We start from the raw sequence: 14,796 nt of genomic DNA, 5'->3' as shown, positions 1-14,796 counted from the left end.
GAATGTATTGATAAATATCATAAGAATAATAAAAATGCTAAAGTGGGCAAAACTACATAAAAAATGGGCCATCAATGACTGTAAACGTGGACCGACGTGTCAAAGTTTTAAATCTTTGCTTTTAAGAGAAGATTGTTTGTCTGAAAAATAATCGTTGAATGTACGATAAAATAGTGTGTATTGTCGACGGTAAAACATACTGGATTCAGTGCTAAAGGCTGTTTTGGTTGGAATGCCACAGATGACTTTGTAAAAATAGAGGGAATAATGACAAAAGAAGTTTAAGTGTCCACTTAAGTCATATACCTTTGGAAAGTTGGGTTAATGGGAAGCCATTTATTTTTATAGAAGAAAATGGCTTAAAGCTTAAATCCATAGCATTCAAATCCAACACATTCTTTAGAACATTGTATAAGTTGTTTGACTGAGTTCGAGAATGATCAAATATTGAATAGAATTATTTAGCCTCCCCAATCAAAAGATCTCTCTCCTATCGGATTTTTATAAGAGGAGTTAAAATAATGTCAAAAACTAATGCTTAATGATCCATAAGATGTGAAAAAAACTTATCAGTTAGTTGCGTAAAATTGACTTCGACAAATTGGATGTCTTTCAAGAATACGTATGGTGGTTATTGTCGCTTAGGGTAATTTAATAGGTAAGTTAATTATAATCTTATCTAATGGGATTATAAAACATTTTCTAATTACCCACAAGTTTAAATTCATGAATAAGTTTATTTGAAAAAATAATTATGATCACGTAAAGTTTAAATCTTCACAATTTGAGGGAGCAATAAATTTTATAATTTGGCATATCAATTTTTTTTGGAACTTGCTGAACGCTTAGAAGTTACCTTTCTACACCAAAAAATACAATGGTACACCAAAAAATGGTAAAAACAGTAACTTGTGAATGGCATTTCTCCGTAATGTATTCATGAATTACTATGTATTAATTATTAGTAATGTATTTATGAGTTCTCCGAATTCATAGTAATATCTCTGTGATAAATATCTTTTCGTTAAGCTTAACTAGTCAAAACGTTAATTAAAGTAAATTTTTTTTATCGAAATGTATTTTTAACACTCAATTAAACTTTATGGATAGGTATGAATACGATTCATTGGACATTATATTTTAAAATCACACGTGATAGCGTTATCCCCTTTGAATACACACGCTTATACTTTAAATACCGAACGTGAAAGGGTATAAAAATTTAAATCAATGATTTGTATATTACATAAGAAATGAAGAGCTTGAAAAAAAAAAAAAAAAAAAAAAACTAAAGAAAAAGCGTTTCATAAATTTAACTGTATTTTAGTACTGCATGATCTTGAAAAGTTTCTTTAAAACCAGCTTTATCATGGTACTAAATATTAGTAATCCGGATTGCGCATTGTTTTCAGGACTTTACTCAATTATTTTCGGACCATTGTATTGAAAATACAGCAAAATTCACTATAATATAGAGTAAAACCATCATAAATCGGGCAGCATACTAATACTTGAAAAATTTTGAACATCAAAAATTTTTCCTATTATAATTTTTCTAATTTTGCACACAATTTTATATTCAATCTGTCGGATTTGACAAGACTTTTGACATCTATTTGAAAGTGTATTTTTAACTTTTAAAAACTATAAAAAGAAACGGCTAAAAACGTGCATTTTTCTCAAACGCACGTAATAATTTGCACTAAACTACAAATTAATTTTTTTTTAATATTTTGTAACAAATTCCTTAGGGATCGTTCATAAATTGCGCAATGCTAATTTATTTAAAAAATGTAAGTAGGAGATCATTTTCAAAAAGTTTAATAAAATCGTCGTGCAAAATGCACGACGATTTTATTAAACTTTAAAGCGCTATTTTCATTTTTGGTTTAAAGGTTGGTTTTTGGTTATATATTGCTTAATGTTGGTTATATATATCTAATCATAACTAATTGTGCAATTGAATTGGTGAGAAGAAGAACAGTACTAGTCAATTTTTATTTATTTGCACTTTTTTTACATAATTTCATTAAACTTATGCCGACCTCTCTATGTACTACAAAAATAATAATAGTCCATTTTTCTTTTATTATTTTTTGCCATAAAGTAGATTGATAAATAGTTTATAAACTATAACTGTTTAAAACTTAAACATCGATTATCTCGAAATGAAAATATTGGACTAGTACTGTTCTTCTTTTCACCGATTCAATTTGCATTAAACGCTTCTAAGAATTATTAGTTCAGTTTAAAAAGGCAGTCGTGAATAGTCCCTCCGTTCTAAAATACTGTTCCGATCTGCAATAACATAAATAATTAAGACATTAGGCCGCGTGAATAAAAATGAGCAATTGCTTTTACTCAGCAATTGATCAGCTTTACGTGGATAAAAACTAACCAGTTTTGCTTTAATTTTTATTCACGTGAAGTTAAGCAATTTACTCAATAATTGTTCAGCTTTACGTGAATAAAAAGTTAATCAAAATTTCTTAAGTTTTTATTCACGTAAAGCTGACAAATTACTGAGTAAAAGCAATTGCTCATTTTTATTCACCCGGTTTATTACTTCTTACTTTAAAATGCTTTTATTTTAAAATCTATGAAAAAACAAAAACAACAACAAAAAAAAGCGCTCAATTTTTTTTTGGTGTCTAAATTTAATGAATTAAATTTTTCGATACTTTTTCTGTTTATTTTTATAGTAAAATGCTTATCCATAAGTTTTATCCATAAGTTAACGTTTTAAATCACATAAAAAACATGTGCAAAAATATCACATAAAATATTGTAGCATAAAAAACTTAAACATTCAAAATTAAAAGAACTATTTTTTTAAAACGTGAAAATTGATAAAATATTAAAAAAAGAACTATATATATAAAAATTTAAATCAAAATGCTAAATATAAAAAAAAAATAGTTAAAAAGTAAAAATTTTCCACCAGAATTTATATGGCTAATAAATTTATATTTTGAGAAGTCTAAAGGGTTCAATCAAGGCTCTTCAGTTTTACTACATCAAATAGAGACACATTAAAATAATATCTAATATAAATTAATAAGAACTAAAAAAAAAAATAATAAAAAAAAAAAACTATATTCATTATTGAATAATCTAAATTCCATAAAAATTTACGCTTAGACTTCGTTTATAGTTAATACATTGTCTCCTACATGTTCTTTATCTCTGCTATCGTTATCTTTTTTTATTTGAAAAACTTGATCAGAGTCCAGTGCAAAAACTTTAGGAGGTCGGGAACATTTTTCAGCTAACAAATCTAAAGACCGCTCGTTTAGTATGCAAACAAGAATAACAGTCATATTATCACAGCCTATTCCTCCCATTTGACAGTCAGGAGCGAGACAGTGATCAAGCAATTTTTCTACTATCTATATTATTTGAATCAAGATAAAACAAAGTTAAGTTAAAAAATTAAATTAGATTATTAAGAAATAATATTCTAGTATTAGCAAAATGATGTGATTTTATTTGACTATTAAAATATTATCCATATATTTTCTCAATTAAATAATGTTGCTAACATTAACGATTATTTAATTTTAATAAATAAAGTTAAATAAATAAAGTTAAGCTGACGCCAATAAGATAAATAACATATTTTGCAGTACAATAAGAAATATCTCCGTAAATATCTTCATATATAAATTTAAAAAAGAGTCACGAGATTAAAATTAAAGAAAAATTAACATTAGCAAAGCATTTTAATTAAAATATTATTACAATCATTGTCGTTAGGTAGATATAAAAAACACTGGTTTGAAAACCACAAAAGCATAGCAAAAAAAAAAAAAAAAAAAAAAAAAAAAAAAAAAAAAAAAAAAAAAAAGAGATAAAAAACTTTTGGTGTTTTTTTTTTAAAAACTTGTACTTAAATTTTATAAAAAGTCGTGGTTTAATTCCATTTGACTAAAAGATATATGCATAAGCCGTATGAATGCTTTTATGATCGTATGACCGCTTTCTGAAGATATTCAGAAAGCGGCCAACGTAATCATTTTTGATTGGCTATTCGATTTGCGGTTTTAGATGCCGTGTATTATCGTACACACACACACACACACACACACACACACACACACACACACACACACACACACACACACACACACAAACAAACACAAGTTTTAATCAAATATCTGAAAACAAATAAAAAACGAAATCGTTCCGATGTGTGAATCACCACAAAAATAGGTAATTCCATAGACAAGGAATAACTTCTAAAGGTTTGTTTATTGTTTTATAAATCGTTAAAACCAATTTTTTGCAAAATTCAGTGAAAAGAAATCTGGGATGTCTAGTACATCAAGATTATAAATATTTAAACTTTTATAAAGACGTTTTGACTGATGCGTAAGGAATGATGCTTTTGTAAATATGACTTGACAGATTTCAAAACAATAATAATTTATAAAGATATACATCAGATATTGTTTACATTAAAATCAAATGCTTTAGTATGATAGCACTGTAATAGTAACGCAAGCATAATAGTATAAAAATAGCTTCTTATGTCATAACAGTTATTAACTTATACAGTAACAGTTACTAAGTTATTATTTAATAATTGCGTATTTTATTAGTAAAATACAATTTTTTTATTTTATATCTAATACTAATTTCACTCATTTTAATAAATAAAAAATAGGTGGCCAATAATACTTAACGGTCATTTTAAACAGATTTTTTTAAAATACAAACATAAAATGAGGCATTTATAAAGCTTAAAAAAATGTACACATTTTTTTTAGTAGCCCAAAATTTGCTGTATGAATGTTTACTGAGCTATGTTAGTGTAAAATTTATTTATATTGTGATATTATAATTCTATGATACTTTGTAATGAGTTACGAAATGGTTGAATTAAGAATGTCTTTATACCTTTTAAAAATGAACCTGAAATAATAAAGATAAGTTATAAAAAGTTCATAACTTCATTTATAATCTAACAACTATTTACAAATAATACAAACGATTTTTAGGTGTTCATATTTTTTTTGTAATTTGTTAAAACTTAAAATCTTGTGTTATCAATACTGCGTTCATAAAAAGTAATGATCCAGCTAAAGCTCTGTCAACATCACCTTTGGACAGATCATTAAGCAATTTAAGTTTAATGTTTTATTAATGATTTTTTAGTTTTGATTATCATCTAATAATTCTGAGTTTCCAGTCTATATTTTGAAACAATCTTTTTGAATGTGCAGTCAATATCTTAAAACAATAACTTTGAGTTTGCAGTCTATACTTTAAGACAATAATTTTGAACGTGCGTCTATATTTTAAAACAAAACTTTTGATTGGATAGCCTATACCATAAAACAAAAACTTTTTAGACTCCTCACTTTTAATTGATTACATGCTTTTAAATAGAATTTGGTAGATTGAAAAGGATTAGAACTGGTAATAAATTTTCTGTTTTGTCATTAGTATCTGCTGTGTAATATTGTAATGGTTCAAAGCATTGATGTCAAAATATCTAAACTTAAATGCACTTTTAATAATCATCCACCCCTAACTCCCATTTAACTTTTGCATCGTTTTAAAATTGAAAAATAGGCAAAAAAAAAACAACAGTCTACCAGACACTTTTAATTTTTCCAAGTATATTCTTACAATTTTGGCAAGATCAAATCCTCTATGCTGTTCCCTTTTTTAGTAAAGTTTCAATAGATTGTTTCAATTAGTCAAAACAACTTATTTAATAAAACTAAAAATTTTTTTTTAATAAAACTAAAAAAAATTTGAGAATCAGTTAAAGTATGTATTAGAAGGGTCTCTAGTAGCAACAAGATTTTTTACAGCCTTTTGGCTTAGTTAAATTGTGTTAGCGCAGATGGCAGCCAATTTGTCAAGAAAAAGCACACCCAAACCATTGTATTATTCAAAATGCAAAGAAAATTGTTATACTAATTTTGACCAAGTTCTCAATTCAGCAAAAACTAATGCTCCCCAAAGAAAAAACTATTGCTCCCAAAGAAAAAAATAAATAAAAAATAAAAAACGCATCCAAAATTATTGTTAAAATTACTGTTAAAATTAGGTGTTTTATTATTATTATTGTAGCTGTTATAATGAGGTGTTTAGTTAGCATTAGTATTTTATATTAGTATTAGTATTTATACTATTTTAGATTATCAATTAATCAATATACCATGTAAATAGTAATTTTATTTAGCATTCAGTTTTTCTTTTATAAAATTCTACAGGTCTGTTTAGATTTACAGCAAACAAACATAAGAGGTACAATGTTAATTACATTATGCAACATTAATTTTTTTCGTATTGCTACTGAAGATAAAAATGCTGTAATAAAGTAATTTGATGTTCCCCATTTCAAAACTGAAAAAATACAGTTTTTTAGTCACAGTATAAATTAATGCAAATTCATTTGTCATTAAGACACATTGCTTTATTAATATAAATCTTCCTAAACAACCGTTAGGTTTCAATCTGATTAAACTAAAACTGTCAAATATCACCACAAAGTCATACAAAATCACATTAAGTAGTTATTAGAGATGTTGACTTAATTAGCTTTGCTGTTTGTATTCAAAATCACTAATTCTCTGCAGAAACAAGCAATAGTCTTTCATCATGGCTGTGTCCTGCTTTGTCCTATCTTTGTTCCATGTACAAATTAAATACTTGATGGTCTTCAGCAGTTATTACATCCTCTTGAGTATCTCATCATTTCAACAGCATGTGCAATTGAAATAGATGGGTAAGTGTCACTATTATTCAGTGCTACATTTTTAAAACTGCATTTTAAGGAATCAATAAAAAAGCACCATTCACTTTGTAGATACTGATTGCTAAATTCACAGAATAATCCTTAAACATTATTACAATAGCAAAGGATATCATTTATTGAATAAAAGACTTAGTTTTAAATATTATTCTTTGCAGACAAATTTATAGGTATGGTGGACAATAATCTTTATTGTTTCAAATGTGATATTTTGACAAGTATAAATCCTGCACTCATTCATATCAGTTTGACTAAAAAGATGTGAGTCAAATTCACTGATAGGGCTAGGCTCATATATACCAATCTTCTCAGACTTGCTATTATTCTATCATTGCTTAAAGCGCCATCAATGTTTGATAGATCTGATGTCAGGGTTGGCAAAAAAACCCACCTTAAAAAAGCTCAAATATATTTGGGTTTTTTTAAAAATATCCTATTTTACAACTGATAAGTATGATTTTAGCTCCTATAAATGCTTCATCATTAACAAATTGCAACTTATAATATAAATACTCTTGTATACACTGTATTTATATACAAAATGGTATCTAGAATATAATTTTTAGTTTGAACTCCTTACAGAATAATCCATCAATCATCATCATACCATCAAAAATCTAATCAATTATTTTTTGTGGCAAATTTGTAGTTTATTAATTTTTAAACCATATAGCAAGTTGAGTATTAAAAAATATTATTGTAATATGTACTAAAATATTAGGGCAAATTAGTTAAATGTTTATAAATAAAATAAAAATCATTCTACTAACTAAATTTCAAAGTACAAGTTACTTTGAAATTTAGTTAGTAAATTACTAGTTATTATATATGTCTGAACAAATAATGTCTGAACGTTTTAGATCTGTCTGAACAAGCGTTTTAGATCTGTCATTTTATATTGGTATTTGATCTTTATTTTGTAAAGTTTATGTTATAAACTGCAAAATTCAGTACAAGACCACAAGCATAACACTATATATAAAAATTGTTACACTTTATTCACAGTCTGATGGTGGAAAGTTGTCAGGCAAATAAAATTATGCTACAGTTTACTAGACTGTGGACTTGTCCTTTTGAAATGCATACCACCCCAAATATTAAATTCTTAAGAGGTCATCCATAAAGTATGTATGCAGGTATGGAGGGAGAGGGGTTATTTAACTATCTCCTAAACTTGATTTTTTTTTATAAAAACATTGAATTTCATGTGTGTAAAAAAACAATATTATGTTGTTTTTTCTGACTTCGATCACAACTGTTTTTTATATATTTCTTTATAATTAATGAGGAGAGAAAAAAGAAATCGAGTGATAATATCTCCAAATAATGCTTTTTATTTGGAGATAATATCACTATTTGGAGCAATAATTGCTCCAAATAATGCAACGTAATTTGATTGTAGTGAAATGAGAAGCAAAAAGATGGTAACAAAAGCAAACTTTTTCTGAATTCTTTTTTTAAATTATGCAACCTGGTTTTTACCATTTCTCTTAAAATGTTACAACAAGTTAATAATTAATTTTTAAATAATAATAAAATAAAAAATAAAGATAACTTTATTATTTTTTCATCATTAATTTAAGTTTATTTAAATTAAATTAAGTGAAATGAAGATACATATGACAATACATATGACAATCATTTTGATAATTGTAAAAAATAGTTACTTTAATGCTGATGGAAACCAAAATTTTTTATTATGCAATGTAACAGCAATTAATTTGAGTTAACAAATTAAACAAAAAAAAACTTATATCATTCTATTCAAAAACTCAATACACCACATTGGAAAAAAACTTAGCATTTATTATTACCAAGATGCCACATGAATTTGTAGAGAACAAAACATATCTACAATTCCGTGAGTTGTATAAATAGCGTATTCAACACTTGAAAAACAAAAGCAGTATCAGCAGACGCAGGAGTTGTGGAAAATAGTAAAAAATGATCAATCCTTGTATGAAAAAAAAAAAAAAAGGAAAAATAAAGAGTTAAAAGCAAAAGCAACAAAGTCGAAAGGATCACTTATGTCATTCTAGCAAAATGCCTTTTCACCACCTAACTAAAAGAAAAAAGATATCTATCTAGTGCCGTCTTCTTCAAATGAAATACGAAGTTATCTAAATCCAACTACAACCAAGTCTGCAAGGAAAGAACTTGGTAAGCTAATTTCTGTAATAGTTTACAAACTTTTTCTCTCTCGTGATTTTCTATACATTGAGGTTTTCTAACAGCTGTTAACAGAAACCATAAAACAGCTGTTTTTTAGCCAAAATCAGAAAACTGGAAACAGCTATTTTTTTGCTACCTGTTTTCTGGTTTTTAATTTTTATCCTAATATTTTTTTTTAACAGAAAATAAAAAAAAAAATTAAACAAATGTAAAAGAACAGTTTGATTTTTGAACGATTTCTATATTTTTACTATATTTTTATAATACTGATTCTCTTTCCTATAAATAAGAAGACAAAACATAACAGTGAGGTTGAGTTGTTGATATTATTGGCTTAACTAATTGAATTTGTGATTAATCATTTCAATATTTTGCCAGAAAGTAGATATTATTCTTATTATGAAGAATGTTTATTATGTATGTATATATAATGTACACCTTAATTCAATAAAGATGACATCTGTTTGGGAGTTTGCAACAAAACAAAAAAATCCTGTGACTAAGGATATAGAAGGAGTTTGCAATCGCTGCAATTATGTTATTAGGTGCTTTGGAGGATCTACCACGAGCTCAAAGGCTCACTTGAAATTGAAGCATGGAATTAATTGGCCTCAAACTGAAAAAAATTCCTCCTGAATAAGTTGTAGCAGAAAAGAAACCTAAAACAATACTTGATTTTGTTCAATGTAATAGCATAAATGTTTCTGACATGACCACAGACAGAATACCCATTAGAGCTATCACCAGAAATCAGTTCAAAAAAGAAGGATATCAACTTCCAAAAAATGAGAGCGGGGTAATGAAGCTTATCAACATTGATTTTCATAACAAGAAAAATCAAATGGTTGCAGAAATTGTTTCAAAAAATGGGAAAGGAAAAAAATTCAGTATAAGTGTTGATGAGTATAAAACTGTTCGCCACCGCTTCTTTGGAATAAATCTGCATTGTAGTGAAGAAAATAAAACATACAAATTGAGATAAGTTCGCATCTTTGGTTCGTGCAATGATGAAGCAATGGTTGAAAAAATATCAAATCACTTGAAGAGTTCTTCAATTGAATTTGAAAAAGATTTGTTGCAATCAACAAGAAATGTATGAAAATTGTTAAGATTATCAATCGTATTGCATTATTCATACTTGGGAGTAATTGACACTTTGTGTAAGAAAATCAATCGAATTAGTTCAAGTGAGTTAAATTCAGACTCTGATGATGAAGATCAGGTTGACAATTTTGAAAATAATGACATAGAGGTTGTGCAAGTAGATTATTCAGAAGTCAATTTCCATTCTGTTTTGAATAATGCACGAGATGTTATCAAATATATCAGAAATTAGACCTTAGAAATCAAATATTTCAGTCAAAAGGAACTCAAGCATTTGGAGCTGAAATTGAATTGCACCTTGACGTTCAACATCGTTGAAATTCTATCCCCACAATGATTGATCCACTGATTAAAACAAAACTTTGCCTGTTTGAGACATTAACTGAATTAAATATGCTTGATCTGATCAATAAGGTAGATTTTAATACTTTGTCGATGTTGCAAACCGCCATGGAGCCAATCAAAATTGTTGTTGAGACACTGAGTTGTGAAAGTTCAACTCTTTTGACAGCTGACACTGTTATTGACTTTATGCTGGAAAAACTTTTCGAACTTAAATAGCAACATTAGGAAGGAGTTATATGAAAATCTCAAGAAGCAAACAAGTGCAGGATGGAATAATGATGTGATAAACTTATTCCATCAAGAGACACTTTGTTTTTTACTGGAAAATTGGCAAAAAAGTTACTCCCATTTTAACAGTAACAGGCTCTCTTTACAATTAAACTGATGTCCACAGACATTGAACAAGTTTTTTCAAATTCAACAAACTTTTGCACAATGATTTGGTCACGCCTTTCAAACGAATCTCTGAACTCACTTGTGTTCCATAAATTTTACTATAATAAAAAATAATGCTAGAAATCGGACTATTTTGTTGTAAATTCCATGAAAAACAGAAAACAGCTGTGTTTTTTTTAAATGTAAAACAGAAAACAACTGTTTTCTGAAACTACCTGTTTTTGAGAAACTCTATATTGAGTTCAACTGAATTGTAAATCAAACTACATCAAACGACCTTAGAGCAGTTACATAAATTTATTTATCATTGACCACTAGACCTATTTTCTATATCCTAAATAAATTGATTAATCAACTGTCAAGAATTTCTAATAGCTCATTTTTTGGTATTTCTTAATTTAGATTTAACAGACAAAAAGAAGGAAAGAGAAAATCCAGCACAAAGGAACAAATAAACACTGTGAAAGAAACCATAAGAAAAGAAAAAAAAAATTGGACAGGTGAGATAATTTCTTTATTAGATATTTTAGTTATATATAATTTCTTTATTAGATATTTCATTTTAAAATGTCTAACTGTCAGGTTTCTAGTAAATGTTAAAAGATATATTAAACAGAGCTTATTTGTGCGTATAGAAAAGCATCTTGGCCATAAAAACCAAACATTTTCAAAGACAGAAATTTTCATAATCTTATTGTCAATAATTTCTAATTTGAAATGGGAATTTGCGTATTTTTTCTATTTTAGCCAAAAGTTGTGAAACCTTAAGTATAGAAGTTTTTATAACAGAATCAAAGATTTTCTGATATTTCAATTTCAGATTGATTCGTGAATCAGCTCATCTAAGAAAACGAAGACAAAAACCTAAAGTGAGCATCAAAACTGTGTGTCATAACATCCCTGAAGCATCAAGTGCTTTGAAACAGTTTAGTCAAAACCATCCTGGATGACCGCGTCTTGAGGTTGACCAACCAGAGCTTTTATCAACAATTATAAAAATTGAGCAGAATGTTTCTGTAGAGTCTCCACTTTGGATGACCTTTGGGAAGAGTTAACAAAGATAGGCTTTACCTTGAGTAAGAGTGGTTTGTACCTTTGTCTTTTACCACAACATGGAAACACTTCTGAAGGAAAAAAACATGTCAACACAGTTCCAGTAAAGCTTTTATGTCCAGAAAACTCAATGCAAAAAAAAAATGAAAATATAATGTTTTCCAAATCATTCATATGTATCTTACAATGGGGACACTTTCATATGCATAAGAGGTGCAAAACACGATACATCAAATGCTTTTACACATGCTTTTGATGTTAGAGAACTTTTTTAAACCAAGTTGGACTAATTATGTTAAATTTTTAAAACATGGACCAATTATGTTAATGGAGACTGATGGAGCTCAGGATAAGGCACCACGCTTCCCTAAAACTTTAGCAACTGCCGTTGACCTCTTTCATTTGCTTAATTTAGATAGCTTTCTTCATGGTATGAATGCAGCTGGCATTTAACCCCGTTGAAAGAAGAATGACACTTCTTTCTCGTGATTTGGCTGGAATAGTTCTACCTTATGATTTTTTTGGCAATCAACTTGATTCTCTGGAAAAACAACCGACCACGAATTGAAGGTAGAGAACTTTCAAAAAGTGGCTGATGTTTTAACCCAAGTTTGGGAGAAAACCCTCATTGACAGTTATCCTGTTCACTGCCAGGCTGTACCAGTTGGGAAAGCATATGAACCGCCAACTGCTGATCCTGTTTTGGGTAGACAAACATTATCAGCAATTGCAATACAGCCTACAAATTGTAAAATGCCAAAAGGAGTCATATTGCACACCGTTTGAAACAAACTGGCTGAAAAACTTCCCCAACATTTTATTCCATTTCTGGCCATCTATGAATACTGCGAGAATGGTTACAAAGCAATGGCACTGTCTTGATATTTTAAAAACGTATCAAGCCAATCAACGCACTGAAACATCACCTTTTACTACATGATATACCTAAAGAAGGATTAAAATACAAAATTATACCATTTGTAAGTGAGAGTGGATCTATTAATCTTTTAAAAGCAAAGATATCAGTGAGGAGATTGCTAATATTTGATAACATATTTGATTTATTTAAATCAACTTGAATTCGTAATAAATAATGCATACATATGCAGAGGGGGGGGGGAGGTTGTTGAAAGCATACAAGTGCATACAAGAGGGGAGGATGGATTATCGATGCACCCTAAGATATGTACATGCAAGTTTTGCAACATGTTTGCTCATTCAATGAGAGGACATGTTAGAAACTTGTATCCACTTCCTAATGTCAGGGTTTGTTGGAGAAAATAATACTTAAGCTCATTTGTCTATTCTTCAGATTTTTTACATCAGCTGCAAAAATTTTACCACCAATGGGGATGAAATACTTAAAGCTCAAGAAACACATACAGTAGAGATATAACTTGTATGATTCAGTTGCTTTAAATACAATATATAGAAGCTAATTTTTGGCTGCACAAACAATTAACCTTTTTTAGCTTTTCTCTATCGCATATAAACAGCAAGAGTTATGTGGTTCAGGCAGTCAAGTGACTTATTAAGCTATCTTAAGAACCACATAACAAAACACCATACAAATTGCTACACATCAAGTTCAAGTACACATTGTTCTAATAAAATCTAAATTTGTCTATTAATTATTTGCTTATTTAAAATTACATTTTATTTTGAGTAAAGGTTAGAGATATTGTCTCGTTAAATTTATGTTAATGATTCATGTTATGAATTCATCTACTGTTTTGTAGAAGGCCTCCTAGGCAAAGACTTAAGGGGTAAACAGATTCTATCTGTTAACCAGCCTTGCACCCCATCTTCATCTATTAGGCTGGCGTAGATGTATTTATAATACATTGTTTCCAGTTTAGGATGTTGAATGCTGGATCTTCTTGACTCAATACATGGGTTTTGCTTGTGCTTCTGTTTTTATGAATAGGCAACTCATTCTATTATCTCCTAATGAGGGTACAGTTCTAAAACTAAGTTTTATGATTCTGAGGCAAACTAGTAGTCAAGTTTCTCAAAATCCGTGGTAGCTCTTGGAGAGGCTGATTCCACCAACAGCTGAAAAACATCAGAGTACTAACAGTTCCATGTTGCGCATGGATGGTGTCCCTGTTTGTACTTTTGGTGTGCATTGTCCCGGCTGCATTTGGAGCCCTTTGATACAGCTTAGGGTTTATTAATAGTGCAGAGGCGATTGCTTGGACTATTACTATTTAATAGTCCAAGTAATTGCCTCTGCACTATTAATACTGAGTACAATCTGTGCTTTGAATCAAGTTCTTTAACAAATTTAAAAATGACTAAAGTACCAAAAACTATAAAATACAAAAAAACCATCACCATCACCAAGCTCTCTAAATCTATCATTCACTAATATTGGTGGTCTTTAAAGTAACTTTTCTTCTGTTGAGTCATATCTCTTGCAAAGTTTTATTCTTTATCTCTATAAACCTCAAATCTGTCCTTGTATAGAATACTGTTGCTATATCTGGGGCGAATTTTCCAATGATGCGCTTTCTCTTTTAGACAAGGTGCAAAAACACATTGTAAATATAAATGGACCTGGTTATGCAGCCAACCTTCAACCATTATCACATTGTTGTAATGTTGCTTCTCTTTCTCTTTTCTATAAATATTATAATGGGCACTGCTCTAAAAAGCTAGCGTCTTTTGTGCCATCAAAATTCGTTCTCATGTTACTTGGCATTCAATAAAGTCTTACCTTTTTATTGTGACTGTTTCTAAGTGCTCTAAAAATTCTTTTTCGTCCAGTTTTTTTCCCTCGAACATCAGTTCTTTCTTCCTTTATCTTGTTTTCCTGAATCACATAATTTGCAATTTTTTAAGTTTTCTGTTAATCCTTATTTTGCTCTATAACAGGGTTCCTGCTACTAAACTGAGCCTAAAAGTAAGGATTTTAAGGAGATTTAAGGAAATATTTTATATATATATATATATAT

At 28.7% G+C, this 14,796-nt stretch overlaps 1 protein-coding gene across 2 annotated transcripts in view; it reads right to left on the bottom strand.

Annotated features, from left to right (window-relative positions):
- Positions 1-2,765: 2,765 nt before the first annotated feature.
- Positions 2,766-14,796, bottom strand: part of LOC100211184 (probable protein phosphatase 2C T23F11.1) — a 51,977-nt gene continuing 39,946 nt past the window's right edge. The window contains exons 11-12 of one of the 2 annotated variants that reach the window (XM_065813269.1): positions 14,559-14,654; positions 2,766-3,389 (exon numbers count right to left, since the gene is read on the bottom strand). In XM_065813269.1, the coding sequence (XP_065669341.1) occupies positions 3,138-3,389; positions 14,559-14,654 (348 nt within the window). In that variant the 3' untranslated portion in view covers positions 2,766-3,137. The remainder of the gene's footprint in view (positions 3,390-14,558; positions 14,655-14,796) is intronic. The other variant, XM_065813270.1, reaches the window with a different exon arrangement.

The sequence above is a fragment of the Hydra vulgaris genome, chromosome 12 (assembly GCF_038396675.1).
Source record: "Hydra vulgaris chromosome 12, alternate assembly HydraT2T_AEP".
NCBI classification, from domain to species: Eukaryota; Metazoa; Cnidaria; class Hydrozoa; order Anthoathecata; family Hydridae; genus Hydra; species Hydra vulgaris.
This window is presented reverse-complemented; position numbering and strand designations above follow the sequence as displayed.